Raw genomic sequence first — 15488 nt, forward strand, 5'->3', positions numbered from 1 at the left:
TTTGATTTTAGATAATCAACCTCTTGTTTAATGTGTACTTAAAATAAAGGTAAGCTTAATGGCAAAAAAAAAAAAAAGAGGAGGAAGTGGGAAAAATAAATTCCATGAAAATAGAAACCAAGGTAGGCGCCAGATATACTTTTTTGTTGTTGTTGGCTGTGGGGTTTGAACTCAGGACCTGGGTACTGTTCTTGGGCCTTTAGCTCACGTCTAGCACTCTGCCATTTTGAGCCACAGTACCACTTCTGGTTTTCTGATTTGGAGATGAGTCTCTTTTAACTTTTCTGACCAGGCTAGCTTCAAATTGCAATCCTCCAATCTCAGCCTCCTGACTAGCCAGGACTACATGTGGAAGCCACCAGTGGTTGGCCTAGATATACTTGTATTATTCGATTTTAAAGGAACAAAAAAACTGTAGAACCAGCTAGGCACCAGTGGTTCACGCTGATCCTAGTTAGGAGGCTGATATCTGAGGACTGTGATTGGAAGTCAGCCCAGGCAGGAAAGTCCATGAGACTCTTAACTCCAGCTAACCAGCAAAAAGCCAGAAGTGGAGTTGTGGCGTAAGTGGTAAAGTGCTAGCCTTAAGCACAGAAGCTGAGGGATAGTGTCCAGGCGCCGACTTCAAACCCCAGGGTCAGCACACACACACAAAGTAGGAACTTAGTGCACCTGTCAATCAACATTCACAAAAGCACTACCTGCTAGAAGAGTAACTAGAAAGTGCTATACACATACGAACCATAAAAAGGAATGGAATTCTGCTACAAGTGACATGGCTGTATCCTAAAAACATCACAGTACATGGAATAAGCCAAAGACAAATGAAAAGTATTTTTATTCTGCCTATATTCAGTAAGCAAATCCATAGACAGAAAATACTTACCATGGCTGAGAAGAAGAAATAGAGTTATTATTTAATAGGTACAAAATTTGGGACAAAAAAGTTTGGACATCATGGTTGTACAACACTGAATATTCTTAATTGCTGCTAAAAGTACCTAAAATGGTCAATTTTGTTCATACATCACACACAAAAAATTAAGATACAGAGAGTATTGGAGCCATAATCTAAAATGACTTGCCAGGATCCCCACCTCTTGCTATCTCCTGTCCGTGTGAGCCCCTCTTCAGTAGAAACCAGACTTCATGGCCCACCCCCTAACCCAGGACGCAGTGATTGTGTATGTCTGAGAAGGGACGGCTCATTTGGGCAAGCCACCTGGAGACTGTGACATGAGCAACCTCTGGGGTACATACACACGGGAGACACTGTGCCGATCAACATCTGTGACTTGGGAGCAGAGCCTCCAACTGCCAAGCTCATTTGCATGCAGGTACAGGAAACACCCTAAAGGTACCTTTAGATCAACTCCTGAGCCCACTCAGCTAACCTGCTCTGGGATTTCTGGCCCTTTGATACTGAGATGAGATACTAAGTTGCTAAATTTAGGGATGATATGATTCATAGATAGATAAGATAGAAAGACTGTATCACGATCTGGGAAAGACATTAAAGCAAAAATCCAATTGTCACAAAATGCTGGTATTTTCATCACTTAGTTATTACATGAAATGTTCTATTTTATAATAAAGTATGTTTCCCATGTAATGCATAGATTGTAAAGAAATAAATGGAGAAAATGTCAGTTTCAGGGTACAGGAAAGTTAACACGGGATCAAATTTCATTGGCATTAAAACTTTTTATTTGGAATTTCATCCACAATCTATACAAGTTATTTACAATGAAAATGGAAAACAGCACAAAATACAATTGAGGTATAAGCTAAGAGCACAGTATGTCATGTTTCAATAAATAGAATTCAAAATTTGTAAACTAAGTGACCAGATAGATGAGTCTTATTTTTTTTAGTAAAACCATATAAAATATTTATTTCACGTGAGGTAGAGGACAGTTCTGTCATGTAATGCAACCAACGCAGCAATTTTAATCATAAAACTGTACATCATTGGCAAAATTATAAGTTGAACTGTGGTCAATAGAGTCATCAAGTTGTTTCAAATCATTCATTGACTGCTTTCACCAGTTAGAAATTCAGAAACAATTTAAGACTACCATGTTGGCTGAAAATTATCAAGATAAAACAAATATTCCTAACAAGATAGTTAAAAGCAGGTATATTTTATTTCTTATAAACTCTAACTTCCAAAAGATATCCTAGACTTAGCAACTGTTTTAATAGGATGTTTTTGTAAGAACTACTTTAAGTATGCTGTGCTTCCTTTATTGTCCAGTGAGGTATCTATATTGAAGAAAAAAAAAATCTTACATATTTATATTAAACTGACTTCAAACACTATTTGTTTTCTGGGCTTAATTTTTAAATGTTTTTACATTTGATCACTTTGTAATTCAAAACAGTAGCACTACATATTTAATTCTATTTCTAAACAGGCTCCAAATTACACTATATATTTTAGAAGCCATTTAAGTGTATTTAAAAAAACTGTCCTTTTAAAACAAGATGCAATACAAAATACCCATATGCTTTTGTCCACAGTGGAAACACTTACGCATTCTATTCTAGAAAAAAAAAAATTAAGCTCGGTTTAAATTATTCAACTCCATAATGTATAATACAGCAGTTTTATGTTCCTTATTGCTGATAGCTTCAATAAAAACTATTAACAAGTAGTTCCAAGCACAGGAATAGATGTACAGTATGAGCACAAATTTATCTGAATATTCAATTTTCTGTTGTGCGAAATAAATGCATAAAAAGGGCAAATAAAAAATATTTCCTAAGTAATCAAACACAGTCATTGAGAAGAAAGCTTCAGAAGGTACTAAAAATTCCTCAGTACTACCTTTGCCACTCTGTATAGGGAAGCAGTTTCCACTACTTGAGCTTCTTGTCAATTAATGTTCTGTCACACAGAAGCCACAGGTGTGCAAATGAACTAGTTGCTCTGCTATGACTTCTAGAAAGTATGGGCCACCTGCAAACATCATAGTACTTGGGCTGTTTTTGCCTACTTTCATGACAGCTCTATAATTCAGTATGTACACATGATTTTTTTCCTTTCCTCTTCCTTATCCCTGTACAATGACTTAATATCTAAATTGGTATATATTAAATATGTTATAAACTCAGTTCAAGAAGCAAAAACATCCTCATTATGAAGGACACAGAAATTTCAAGCAAAAGAATATACTTTACAAAAATTAAAGCACAAACCAAACCTAAGTCACTGAGGAAATCTTTTGCGTGTTAGAAGTTGCACTTGTGAGCATGTTTACAAGCTTCTAAGTGACAGTTACTCCCTTTTATAGATTTGGTTCATTTTCCTCACAAAAGTTTAGACCACAGAAACTATCACCACCCAAACGAAGTATCACTCATTACCCAGTAAGCCAATACTCTTTCTTCCAGTGAGGCTCCAGCAGAACTTTACAGGCCATTACTTAATGTAGCTTTTTAACCATTCTTATTTTACCTTAAAAATAAAAATACATATGCATATAAATGGATGCATATATAGAGATAAATAGATATGAAATCTAAGGGAATCTGCTTGCTTAGTGAACTTGGCATGGCACACAAAACCTAACACCAAAACAAACTTTAAGATAGCAACTAGCACATGAAATGAGCATGCAAAGAATAGAAGGGTGTTAAATGAATATTTTAGCAGAGGTCACTTTTAAAGTATTACAAAATCTTTACATTATTTTTCAAGCTATGTGGTGCAATTTAACTTAAAGCTACTTTTAATAATAAGACATATTTACATGTTGACTCAAATGATCCTCAAGGAAGGAAGGACAGAAACCTATGGCACATCAATGTATCCTTTGGAAGGTAAAGATCTTACAAAGTCTTCAAAGACTAAAAAAAAATGTTTCTTTGATTCTAGCTTAACAGTCTATAATTTAATGGTGTTTTGATGTCCACTTAGAATTCTAAAATATTCAAAGAATAAGCAAAGGATCTTGGAAATTTGGGGTTGAAACTTAAAGATTATCATTTTCTAAGTAACATAAGCAGAAAGGTTTTGAGTTAATTAGAACAATAAAATTACAGGTACTTGAGTTTACCTCCCAAAATGGTTAGCTATGACACAATCAATTCACAATCTAACTAAAACTATTTTATATATCTATTGTTTTTCCTTCTGCAGGTCTAAATAAATGGCACTGGGGGGGATATGGTAATTTTAACATTTTTTTTCCTCCTTGAGGAAATTCTAAGAATCAAGAAATTAAATTATAAGGTTAATATAGTAAAATGCAAAGTACACATTTAGATCAGAAAATATTTAGAAAACAAACTACATTTGGGGAAATACAAAGGTGTCCTTTGCATATGAGAGTACCATGAAGCAAAATATAAAAACAATCCATTATAACCTAGCAAGTCCTAAAGTCCTCAACTGCCAGAGGGACCTATGGTAGAAACAGCACATACCCTCCATCCAACTAATTTCTTTTAAAATAAATTCAGATTTTAAAATAGCTTCATCTAGTACCTTAAGAGAAAACATGATGGGATAATGTGCCGTGGTATCCAAAATTTCTCCTTTAAAATAACTGCAGACTGAGATTTTTGCCTACTAACTTTTAGCCTAAGGACTACTCATTATTAATGCGAAACTTAATATTTAAGATGAGACTTTTTTCTGTGCAAAAACGAGAGAAAAAACAAAGTGCAGATGTGGCCCTTCCTCAAGTTATGAAATTCCTTTGTTATCTGAAATTTATTTTATAAGCCTTTCAGCGATAGACATTTAAATTATGCTATATTAACCTATTGGCTGTCTGTAAATTCCTGATTTTCTTTAAAGAGCAATTGAAAATGGTCCGTTCGTGCAATTTTGATAAACACAATATTTAAACATACAAAAGTCCAAAATAACCTTTGAGGTGTTTAATATTTTATCATTTAAAAGGAACAAATCCATTATATAAATTTTAGTAAGATCCACATAAGACTACATATAAATGTGTACAGGAGGATTATGGACTATATTGAAACTAATGTACATCAATGGCATCTGTTTTTCTCGAGAACATTAATATTTTCAACACCACTATTTAAAGTTCAGAATTTTTTTCTGAAGTCACTTCAAAACACACACACACACAACTAAATGAAACCACACTTAAAGACAAATCACAACTGCTCCCTGTGTTTAGCAGCGAGGCATAATAAAGCATGTAACCCTACCACCATGTTCACGGGGGTGTGCTGTAACTTCATTAACAGAACACCTCATAAGAGACATTAAAAAGAAAAATGGTGGAAATTTGCTCTACAATATGAACAAAGTAAAAGTAAATTTGGTGTATGATAATTATTATATATTATCAACTTAAGAGAGACCATCAATGAGGAAAACAAATACAACTCCTGGAGTAGCTAGCTCTGTTAGATACTGGAATTGGGATGCTACTACTTGTATCTAAAATTGAGCATGAAATATGGATAATGCAATTACCCCAACTATTTTCCATCACTTAATTCAGCTCTTTAAAACATAACTGTAAGTTTGCATTAGAAATATAGGTTGATTTTCATATAGTATTGTTACCAACTGACGAAGGAAAAAAGTACAAAGAAATCACATTTTCATTCATTTGGAAAATGTAAAAATTTATGTACTAATATATAATCTCTTCTGGCTCTCTGATCTACAAATGAACAGAATGCAGATAAGATGCTCAGAAATCAATTACCAAAGCAAGCAACAAACAAAAAGAAACCCTGTCCATAATCCACAGATGAACCTTCTCAACCATTTCTACTCTTTAGCAGTCTTCGATGATTTCAGGATTTGCAGCTTTAGCTCTTTGATCATCATCTCTAACTTCTGTCTTGCTTCCCGCTCCTGTCTCAGTTCATCCTGGAGTTCTTGGCGGTCAGCCTCAGCATGGTCCAGTCTCTGTCTCAGTTCTGCCAACTGTGTGATTTAAAAAACTGTCAGCTTTCATTTCTCATTTAATCCTATTATGGTTAAAACCTATTTTCAAATGACTTTTTACAGAATCAGCTATTTCGTGCATATTACACAATCCCTGGAGTCCCCTTACATCTGACATGATGCTGGATTGAGGGAATACCTACCTCCAGCACGCTCACTACCCTACACTCTCCACAGATCTCATTACAGCCAGCTCGTGCATGGTCTCCACATTGTGAGCTACTATTACTCATCACCAGCACTTCCAATATAACAGGAAGTAGTTTATCTTTGTTCATTTTACTTGAAAGCCCATATACTACATCAAAGTAATAAAATTTTAGCCAGGTGCTGGTGGCTGATGCTCATAATTCTACCTATTTTGGAGGCTGAGATTGGGAGGATCATAAGTTCAAGGCCACTGGGACAGAAAAATCCACAAGACTCCTTCATAGAGAGTTAGACATGGTTGGGATGGGCCTGCAATCCTGGGTAGCAGTGGGAAATCTACAGAAGCAGATCGTGTTCAGGTGAGCAGGGGAGCAGGAAGTGAGACCCTATTTCAAACAATGCAAAATCAGGGATAGAGGTATGGCTTGGTGGTAAGAGAGCCTGCCTACAAGAGAAAGACTCAAGTTCAAACCCCAGTACTGGGCTAGGAATATGGCCAAGTGGTAAAGTGTTTGCCTCGTATACATGATGCCCTGCCCTCGGTTCGATTCCTCAGCATCACATATATAGAAAAAGCTGGAAGTGGCGCTGTGGCTCAAGTGATAGAGTGCTAGCCCTGAGCAAAAAGAAGCCAGGGACAGTGCTCACACCCTGAGTTCAAGCCCCAGGACCGGCAGAAAGCAAAACAAACCCCACTACTGCTCCCCCCAAATATCTATGTGTACATATTTTACATAACTTAGTTATTTGTTGGTCTGTCTATTTATTTGTTCAGTGCTGGGGAATCCAATCCAGGGCTGTGAATGCAAGGCAAGTGTTCTGAGAGCATTTACAGCTCTAGCCAGAAACAATACAGAATTTTATATTCAGACAACTACACATTAGTCACTCAAGGAATTATCAGTTATAGAAGACTACTGAATGTTTTTTTTGAAAAAAGGAAAAAAATCATTTTGAATAATTTACCACAATTAACTATTTTGCAAACTAGAATAGCATGAAAAAGAAACTCCTCAAATTAAAAAGTGACAGTTTCCATTTCCATGTTGAAAGGCATTAATATATAAACTGAATTATTCTTACCTGTGCTGCATACTCAGCCTCTTTGTCTTTTTCTAAATTTGAGTCACAGGTACATTTTTGCTTCATTACCTGCTCCAATTTCTTCTCCAAGTCTTTCTGTTCAACATAAAATTCTTCCATTCTTTGAGCATGCTCATTTTGCAAAGATTCAAGCTCTTTCTGCAAATTCTGCTGTTCTTCAGAGAGCTCCTTCATAGCTTTCGAACTACTCAACATTTCTACTTCCTGTAATAGAAAAATCATGACACAATTTTTACTTCACTTATATTAAAAACATCATTTCAAGAAAAACTATCTTAGAGAATATCTAATATCTTTATTACTTCTCTACTGAAGCAATTATTAAAACTGCTATTGCTAAAAATTTAAATGTCATCCAGGTAGGCTCATGCCTGTAATCCTAGTTACTCAGGAGGCAGAGATCTGAGGATTGTGGTTCAAAGCCAGTCCAGGCAGAAAAGTCCATGACACTCTTTTTTTTTTTTTTTGGCCAGTCCTGGGCCTGGACTCAGGGCCTGAGCACTGTCCCTGGCTTCTTCCCGCTCAAGGCTAGCACTCTGCCACTTGAACCACAGCGCCACTTCTGGCCATTTTCTGTATATGTGGTGCTGGGGAATTGAACCCAGGGCCTCATGTATACGAGGCAAGCACTCTTGCCACTATCCATGAGACTCTTATCTCCAACTAACTACCAGAAAAACAGATGTGGAGCTGTGGCTCAAAGTGGTAGAGCACTAGCCATGAGCAGAAAAACTCAGGGACAGTGCCCAGGCCCTGAATTCCAGGCCCATGACTGACAAAATAAAATATTACATATCAAAAATGCTTATCAATATAAAACTAAATAGTTTTAAGTACAGTTTCACCGTTTTCTCTTGATTTTCTCACTAAAACTGTTAGAAAGCATGTTTTAACAACTATAATTATTCCTTTGTTGTTGTTTTGTTGTCATAGGACTTGAACTTTAGATAGAAATTTTACCATCTGAAGCTGTTGCTTCTTTTGTAAAATTGAGTTCAGTTTTTCCTGTTGCTTTACATAAGTTCTCATTACTTCTTCCATGATTTTTCCTTTATCATCTTCACAAGTAACATCTCTGACAGGAAGTGGAGAGGAGGCTGCAGCATCATGCTTGTTTGTGTCTCTTACTAAGCTGCCAATGGCAGACTCAGATTTCTTCTTACTTGTAGAATTATTTGAGATCGATGGATCTTTGAGCAAAAAAAAAAAAAATTCACTCATAAAATATGATTAAGACTGTTAAAAAGTCACTGTAATAATCTATAAATGAAATCCAAGACAATTCTATTTACAAATCAAGAAAAATAAAATACTTAGGAAAAATTAACAATGGTGTCAGATGTTTACAATGATAAATACAAAACTTGTAAACCTAAGTACATTGGAAGGTATCGCATATTCATGGAACGAACAGAGCAGATGGCAACACTGTAAAGAGGGCAATACTTGATGAACTAGTCCATTATTCAATTCAATCTCTATCAAAAGTCCTAATTCAGATATGTGCAAGGAAACCGACAAGCTTATTTTAAGATTCACACAGAAATGTAAGAAATCCAAAATAGCTAAAACAACCTTATGAATAAAGTTGGAGGACTCATCATTTTCAATTTTAAAGCGTACTACAAAGCTAAAGAAATCAAGAAAATGAAGAAATTAAAAATCACAATTAAGAAAATTAAAAATCACAAAAATTAATAACTAATATGCTTCAAGGGTCACTATCAATAAAGTAAAAAAGTGACAGGATGACAAATATTTACATGGTAAGAATCCAGAATATAAATAATGCCTAGCACTCAAAAGTAACATACAACCCAATTTAGTACTCAAAAGAAAAGAGACAAGCCAATCCAGGCAAAGGATCTAAATTACACTTTCCTCAATTACACTTTCCTAGTACCAAGGAAAACATTTTTTAAAAATGCTCAACATCATCAGTCATTAGGGGATTTCAAGGCGAGCACTCTTGCCACTAGGCCATATCCCCAGCCCTCATTAGGGGATTTCAGATCAAAACCATGAGGTACCATGTGACAATGCGACAATCATGACACACCACACGGTGACAAGTGTTGACAAAAATGTGCAAACCTCAAAACCCCTCCAAAACTGCTAGAGAATGCAAAATGGTGCAGCTACTTTGTAGAGTAATTTCAGAGGCCCTCAAAGTGTGAACTCGTTAACATAACGATCCGGAAATTCTACTCTTTAATAGGAAAACATATGTCCACCCTGAAACCTGAACCCACGTGTTCATAGCAGCAGCCTCCACGATAGCCAAAAAGTAAAAACAATGCAAAATACCCATCAACTGAAGAATGACAAACAAAATATAACACATCCATATAATGAAATATTAAGCTACAAAAAAAGAAAATGTCCAGAGTGAGCAAACTCATACAGACAGAAAGCAGACAAAGGAGTATGAGGAGTGATTATTAGAGGATTACAGGGTTGCTTTGGGGAGTGACTTAATGTTCTCCAATTACATTGTGACAGTTGTGAACTGTACACTTTAAGTTTTATGGCATGTAAATTACATTCCAATTATTTTTTAATTACTGAAATTCATTTGGGAAACAAAATACAATGCAAATATGACACAATGATGCATAATGAATTACTGCTTACCATATTTCAATCCAAAGGAAAATTGAGTTGTATAAACTCAAAGTATTAAAAAAAAATCAAGAATCTTAATTCCCTGTGAAAACAGTTAAAAGAACTGCAAGACTAATACCAAAATTGAGAGACACAGGGTAAAAAAGACAAACAACTACAAAAGCAATACTTGCAAAACTGTTTGGTGTAAGTGAACTGAACACCTCAGGGGGGGAAAGGGAAAGGGGGAGGAGGGAGGGGGTATGAGGGAGGAGGTAACAGTGCAAGAAATATATCCAATGCCTAACATATGAAACTGTAACCTCTCTGTACATCAGTTTGATAATAAAAATTTGAAAAGAAAAAAAGAACTGCAAGACTGTCCAGGTGTTCCTACACAACTAACATCTTCACACAAGCTGGGCACTTTTTCTTTTTTTTTTTTTTTTTTTAACATGGAAGGAAACAGGCAGTTACATTTTTGCCTGTTACATGGAGTGATGTGGAATGGACAGATCTTGTTTGATCCACAACATTTACAAGGTGTAGTGAATAGGCAGATTTTTTGCCAGTCCTGGGGCTTGAACTCAGGACCTGAGCACTGTCTCTGGCTTCTTTTAGATGACCACTCAGAATTTTAAACTTACGGGCTGAAAATATGACCTAGTGGTAAAGTGCTCCCCTCATATACATGAAGCCCTGGGTTCAATTCCTCAGCACCATATATATAGAAAAAGCCAGAAGTGGCACTGTGGCTCAAGTGGCCTTGAGAAAAAAAAAAAGAAGCCAGGGGTTCAAGACCCAGGACTGGCAAAAAAAAGAATTTTAAACTTATGACATCTGCCTGATTCCCAGGGCACTCAATCCTTAATCCTGTGAATACATTTTCCTGAATTCTATACCTAAGAGCTCTTACATATATTTCTTCTTTTAAAAAAATTATTATAAAGGTGATATATAGAGGTGAAGAGTACAATTCCTTTTGGATAATGCCACCCAAATATTTCTCAATATTAATAACATCTCAATCCACAGCAAATTAGGAAAAATAGAAACCTATTGCAGAATTCTGGCCAAAAAAAGAAAAATACAAGAATCACTTTCAGTGAGAAGCCACATAACACAGTCTTTCTGTAGCCTCCACAGGCTGAGGTTCAAAGAATAAAAAGCTTCTTTTAAAGTACAGAATAAATTTACAAAACTATATGCTGTAAATCAACTGTACAACTCATGGCAGGGGAGGGAAACAGGGAGGGGGAAGGTGGGAGAAAAATGAAGGAGGAGGTAACAAGTTGGATAAGAAATGTACTCATTGCCTTACATATGAAACTGTAACTCCTCTGTACATCACTTTGACAATAAATTTTTAAAAATACAGAATGTGCCTATATTAGATATCTGATTTTTAAAATATAACTTCTGAATACTTACCTAATTGTTTATATAATTCTCTACTTGTTTTTAAATCCATTTTCTCCTGTTCCTCAAGTGAGACATCTGGATAAGACACTGTTTTCTGATGTTTACTACTGCTGTGAAGTTTCTCAGACTGTCTTGATACGGACTTAGTTGCTTCTGTCTTTGTGACCTCTTTAGACTGGGACACAGCAGAAGTAAGCGACACGTTTGGGGCAACCACTTTATCACACATGTACAAGTAGTAGCTGAAAACAAAGAAAGGCAAAATAAGGTAACTATTATATACTACATTTGGGTAAATCATACAATGTGTGATATCTTTCTACAGTTAAACTATTTTTTTCATTTATCAAAAAGTTTAACAATTCACAAAATAAGAGCTCGTGATAAATGGAAACCATTAGCACTCTAGGAGACCAAAACTTAGGAGGAATTATTATTTTGCAAGTCATGTCTAAGCACTACAAGGACAGTTGACGGAAAAGAAGTCTCTTCCCCTCCCCACAAAACCAGCTGAAAACTAAAGCATTAAGTACTTTCCAGAGCTGTTTAGCTGCTGAGTAGGTCAAGTTTACTCTAGAAAGAGAACAGGCTAGATGCTACTTTGAGGACTATATTCTTGCCCACAAATCTCTAAAGGAGGAACACTCGTCTTTGTCACAGTTTGTCTAATCACCCACTACACTGCAAAACCCTGGCCCACAGCAGGCCATGACAAGCTTCCAGGAGCCACAGAGCTCAGAGAGAAAACAAGTACTCCAGATGCTTCCTGGCTGCTAGGCAGTTCTCCTACTATCAAACCCAACAAGGCAATCTTTAAGAATACAACAGTGGGGGCTGGGAATATGGCCTAGTGGCAAGAGTGCTTGTCTCATATACATGAAGCCCTGGGTTGGATTCCCCAGCACCACAAATATAGAAAATGGCCAGAAGTGGCACTGTGGCTCAAGTGGCAGAGTGCTAGCCTTGAGCAAAAAGAAGCCAGGGACAGTGCTCAAGCCCTGAGTTCAAGGCCCAGGACTGGCCAAAATAAAAAAAAAAAAAAGAATACAACAGTGCTTTCTACCTATAAAACAGTAACAATAAATTGTACAAAATTAATACTGAGTTTGCTCAGTTTGCTCAACGGTCACATAAAAGTGCCTTAGATTACCTTCAAGGCTCATGGAACAAATTTGAGCTAGGTATTTAAACAGCATGTAAACCTTTAGCAAAAATATGTAACTATTTGATTAATACTTCAACAAATCACCTCCTCTTACATGTGTACAGGGCATCTGTACTGTTGCTGTCTATCAATATCATGAATGTTCCACCTGGCTCAGCAGTATTCTGCTAAAAAAAAAACTGGCAAGTTTAATACTTCTAATGCAATAGATATGTCACTGATTTTGTACAAGTATAAGTAAGACTGAAGGCAGCATATCAAATTCTAGGACTCAATAAACAGAAGTTTATACTTATAACCCATGGTATGCTCTCACTGAAAATATAAAAACCTGATGGTGAGAGATTATTATTATAAAAGCTCCAAGTTTCATCGTTTTTAAAGTTGCACATCAAAATGAAAGAATTGATTTCCTCACCTGACACATGGAACTGTAACCTCTTTGTACAACCATTTAATTAAATAAAAAAGACAACTTTCATGTCTCACTTAGGGCAGAAAGGAAATGACCTACTTCTAGAAAAAAACATATAAACACCAGTAACAGTTGTCTCACATATTCAGTACAATAAACATTCTTTAGATTCTTTGAGTTTTCATTAATAAGAATAATTAAACAATATTAATTCCCTATGATTTCCCTAAGATGAAGAAGAGACAAAAGCCATTAAATTCCTTACTTGTGAATTTAAGAAGAAATCTTAAAAGTAACTAAACTCCTAGATCGGTACACAGAAGCAAGCTGTTGGATGAATGCATACCCACTCACCTGGGGTGTAAAAATGAATGTGTCTGAGGAACAGAGTCTCCTTCCTGTTTTATAACAGGATACCATGACTGTAATTCCATTCCTGGTGGTGTATCAGTCTGTAGAAAAATGTAGAAAAGGTAAAGTTGTTGAGGGTAAAATGTGACTTTGTTTTTATAGTTTCAGGGATCAAATCCAGGGCCTGTGCCCATTCCAAGTAAGTTCTCCAACACTAAAGGGCCATCTTCTTTTTTTTTTAATTTTTATTTTATTTTATTTATTTTTGCCAGTCCTGGGCCGTGGACTCAGGGCCTGAGTGCTGTCCCTGGCTTCTTTTTGCTCAAGGCTAGCACTCTGCCACTTGAGCCACAGCGCCACTTCTGGCCATTTTCTATATATGTGGTGCTGAGGAATGAAACCCAGGGCTTCATGTATATGAGGCAAGCACTCTTGCCACTAGGCCATATTCCCAGCCCAGCCATCTTCTTTTTTAAAAAAAAAATATTTTTTAATTTTTTAGTTCCAATTCTGGGCGTGAACTCAGGCACCTGGGCATTATCCCTGAGTTTTTTTGTGTTCAAGCCTAAACCACTACCACTTGAACCACAGCTCCAGTTCTAGCAATTCTGGTCCTCCCCAGGCTGCCTTCAAACCACAATCTTCAGATCTCAGCAGCCTGAGTATCTAGGCTTACAGATATGAGACATGGATACCCGGCATAAAGGGCCATCTTCTATTAAGTATACCTTTAAGATACTTTAAAGTATCATGTGTAATTACTTTGACTCAGAGACTCATCAGAGCTGTCATGTCCCAAGTTTCAGTGTGTATGTTAACATGAGTTACAGGAATGACCTCAACAAATTCCTCTGAAAATGTATACGAGGCAAGCACTCTTGCCACTAGGCCATATCCCCAACCCCATCCTCTGAAAATGTAATGTGCTGAGAAATTCTGATTATTTTTCCTGCTATAATCATGTATATGATATCCCATTTCCATTGTATTTGTTAGAATATTAAGTAGATCACCTTCTAGAGCAATAAGCACTTTTGCCAATTAACTCTGAAATCACTTTCTTAACAAGTATCAGTAAACCATATCTTTAAAATTGTTAAGCACTGAAGCTGTATACCTATAAACAAAGGAAAAGGAGAAAGTAACTGGCAACTTAATGCACATTGACTTGCTGAGAATACCAACCACATATAGGTGTGCACACAAGCACACACACAAAGTAGGTATCATTATCTCCATTTACATATTTAAATAAAACAACCAAAGTTAGGAAACTGAAGCAAAAAGGGAATAAATCACTATGGTCACTAACATCTCCCTTACTTTGACTTGCTTTATAGCTTTGTTCTCCCTTGCTAAGCTCCCACACATACTTCAAACTAGTCATTACCCTACCCTTACAGGAAAAGAATGCCTTGCTAAGAAGAAGCCTCACTGGTGGAAGAGGAAAGAAGTAGCTGACAGACAGCCGTGGACATGAGACATAGGTGGTGAATAAACAAATCCAGAACAGTACTCTTACTAATAAGTAAGAATCCTTAGTACAGGACTGAGAGTTAAAAGGCAGAATAAGTAAAAAAGAAGAGCTGATGAGAATGTGGTTCAAAGCCATCAAGGGCGGGCTGGGGATATAGCCTAGTGGCAAGAGTGCCTGCCTCGGATACACGAGGCCCTAGGTTCGATTCCCAGCACCACATATACAGAAAACGGCCAGAAGGGGCGCTGTGGCTCAAGTGGCAGAGTGCTAGCCTTGAGCGGGAAGAAGCCAGGGACAGTGCTCAGGCCCTGAGTCCAAGGCCCAGGACTGGCCAAAAAAAAAAAAAAAAAAAAGCCATCAAGGGCAGGAAAATCTTGTGAGACTCGTATCTCCAATTAACCACCAAAAAAAGCTGAAATTAGAGCTGGGGCTCAAGTGGTAGTGTGCTAGCATTAAGCAAAAAAAAGCTCAGGGACAGTACCCAGGCCCAGAACCAGCATTGGAGGGGTGGAGGGGGGAAGAGACGACAAAGCTGAGCCAAGTGCCTATGGCTCAAGTCAGGAGGCTGAGACGTGAGGACTGTAGCTCAAAACTAGCCCAGGCAGGAAAGGCCAGGGGAAAAGTTAGACGTGGAGGTGTGGCTCAAGTGGTAGAGTGCTAACCTTAAATGAAAAAACAAGCAAGAGCATGAGTCCCTGAGTTCAAAGCCCAGTGCAGGGAGAAAGAAGATGAGGGAGAGAGAGGGATAAGGGGAGGGGGAGAGAGCTGGCTATTACCTTTGTGAGCCTCCAAACCCTTTTTCAGTTAGAAAGGTGTAGGAGGTAGGGATGGGAGAATGACAACATTCAATAATGCC

The 15488-nt window shown here is 37.0% G+C and overlaps 1 protein-coding gene across 2 annotated transcripts in view; it reads right to left on the reverse strand.

The window, feature by feature from the left end:
* Positions 1 to 1687: 1687 nt before the first annotated feature.
* Skil (SKI like proto-oncogene) overlaps positions 1688 to 15488 on the reverse strand; it is a 32202-nt gene continuing 18401 nt past the window's right edge. For both annotated transcript variants that reach the window (XM_048347132.1, XM_048347133.1), the window contains 5 exons: positions 13159 to 13256; positions 11234 to 11466; positions 8159 to 8388; positions 7178 to 7402; positions 1688 to 5923 (listed from right to left, as the gene is read on the reverse strand). In XM_048347132.1, coding sequence (XP_048203089.1) covers positions 5765 to 5923; positions 7178 to 7402; positions 8159 to 8388; positions 11234 to 11466; positions 13159 to 13256 — 945 coding nt within the window. In that variant the 3' untranslated portion in view covers positions 1688 to 5764. The remainder of the gene's footprint in view (positions 5924 to 7177; positions 7403 to 8158; positions 8389 to 11233; positions 11467 to 13158; positions 13257 to 15488) is intronic.

This window comes from Perognathus longimembris, chromosome 5 (genome assembly GCF_023159225.1).
Source record: "Perognathus longimembris pacificus isolate PPM17 chromosome 5, ASM2315922v1, whole genome shotgun sequence".
Classification (NCBI taxonomy): domain Eukaryota; kingdom Metazoa; phylum Chordata; class Mammalia; order Rodentia; family Heteromyidae; genus Perognathus; species Perognathus longimembris.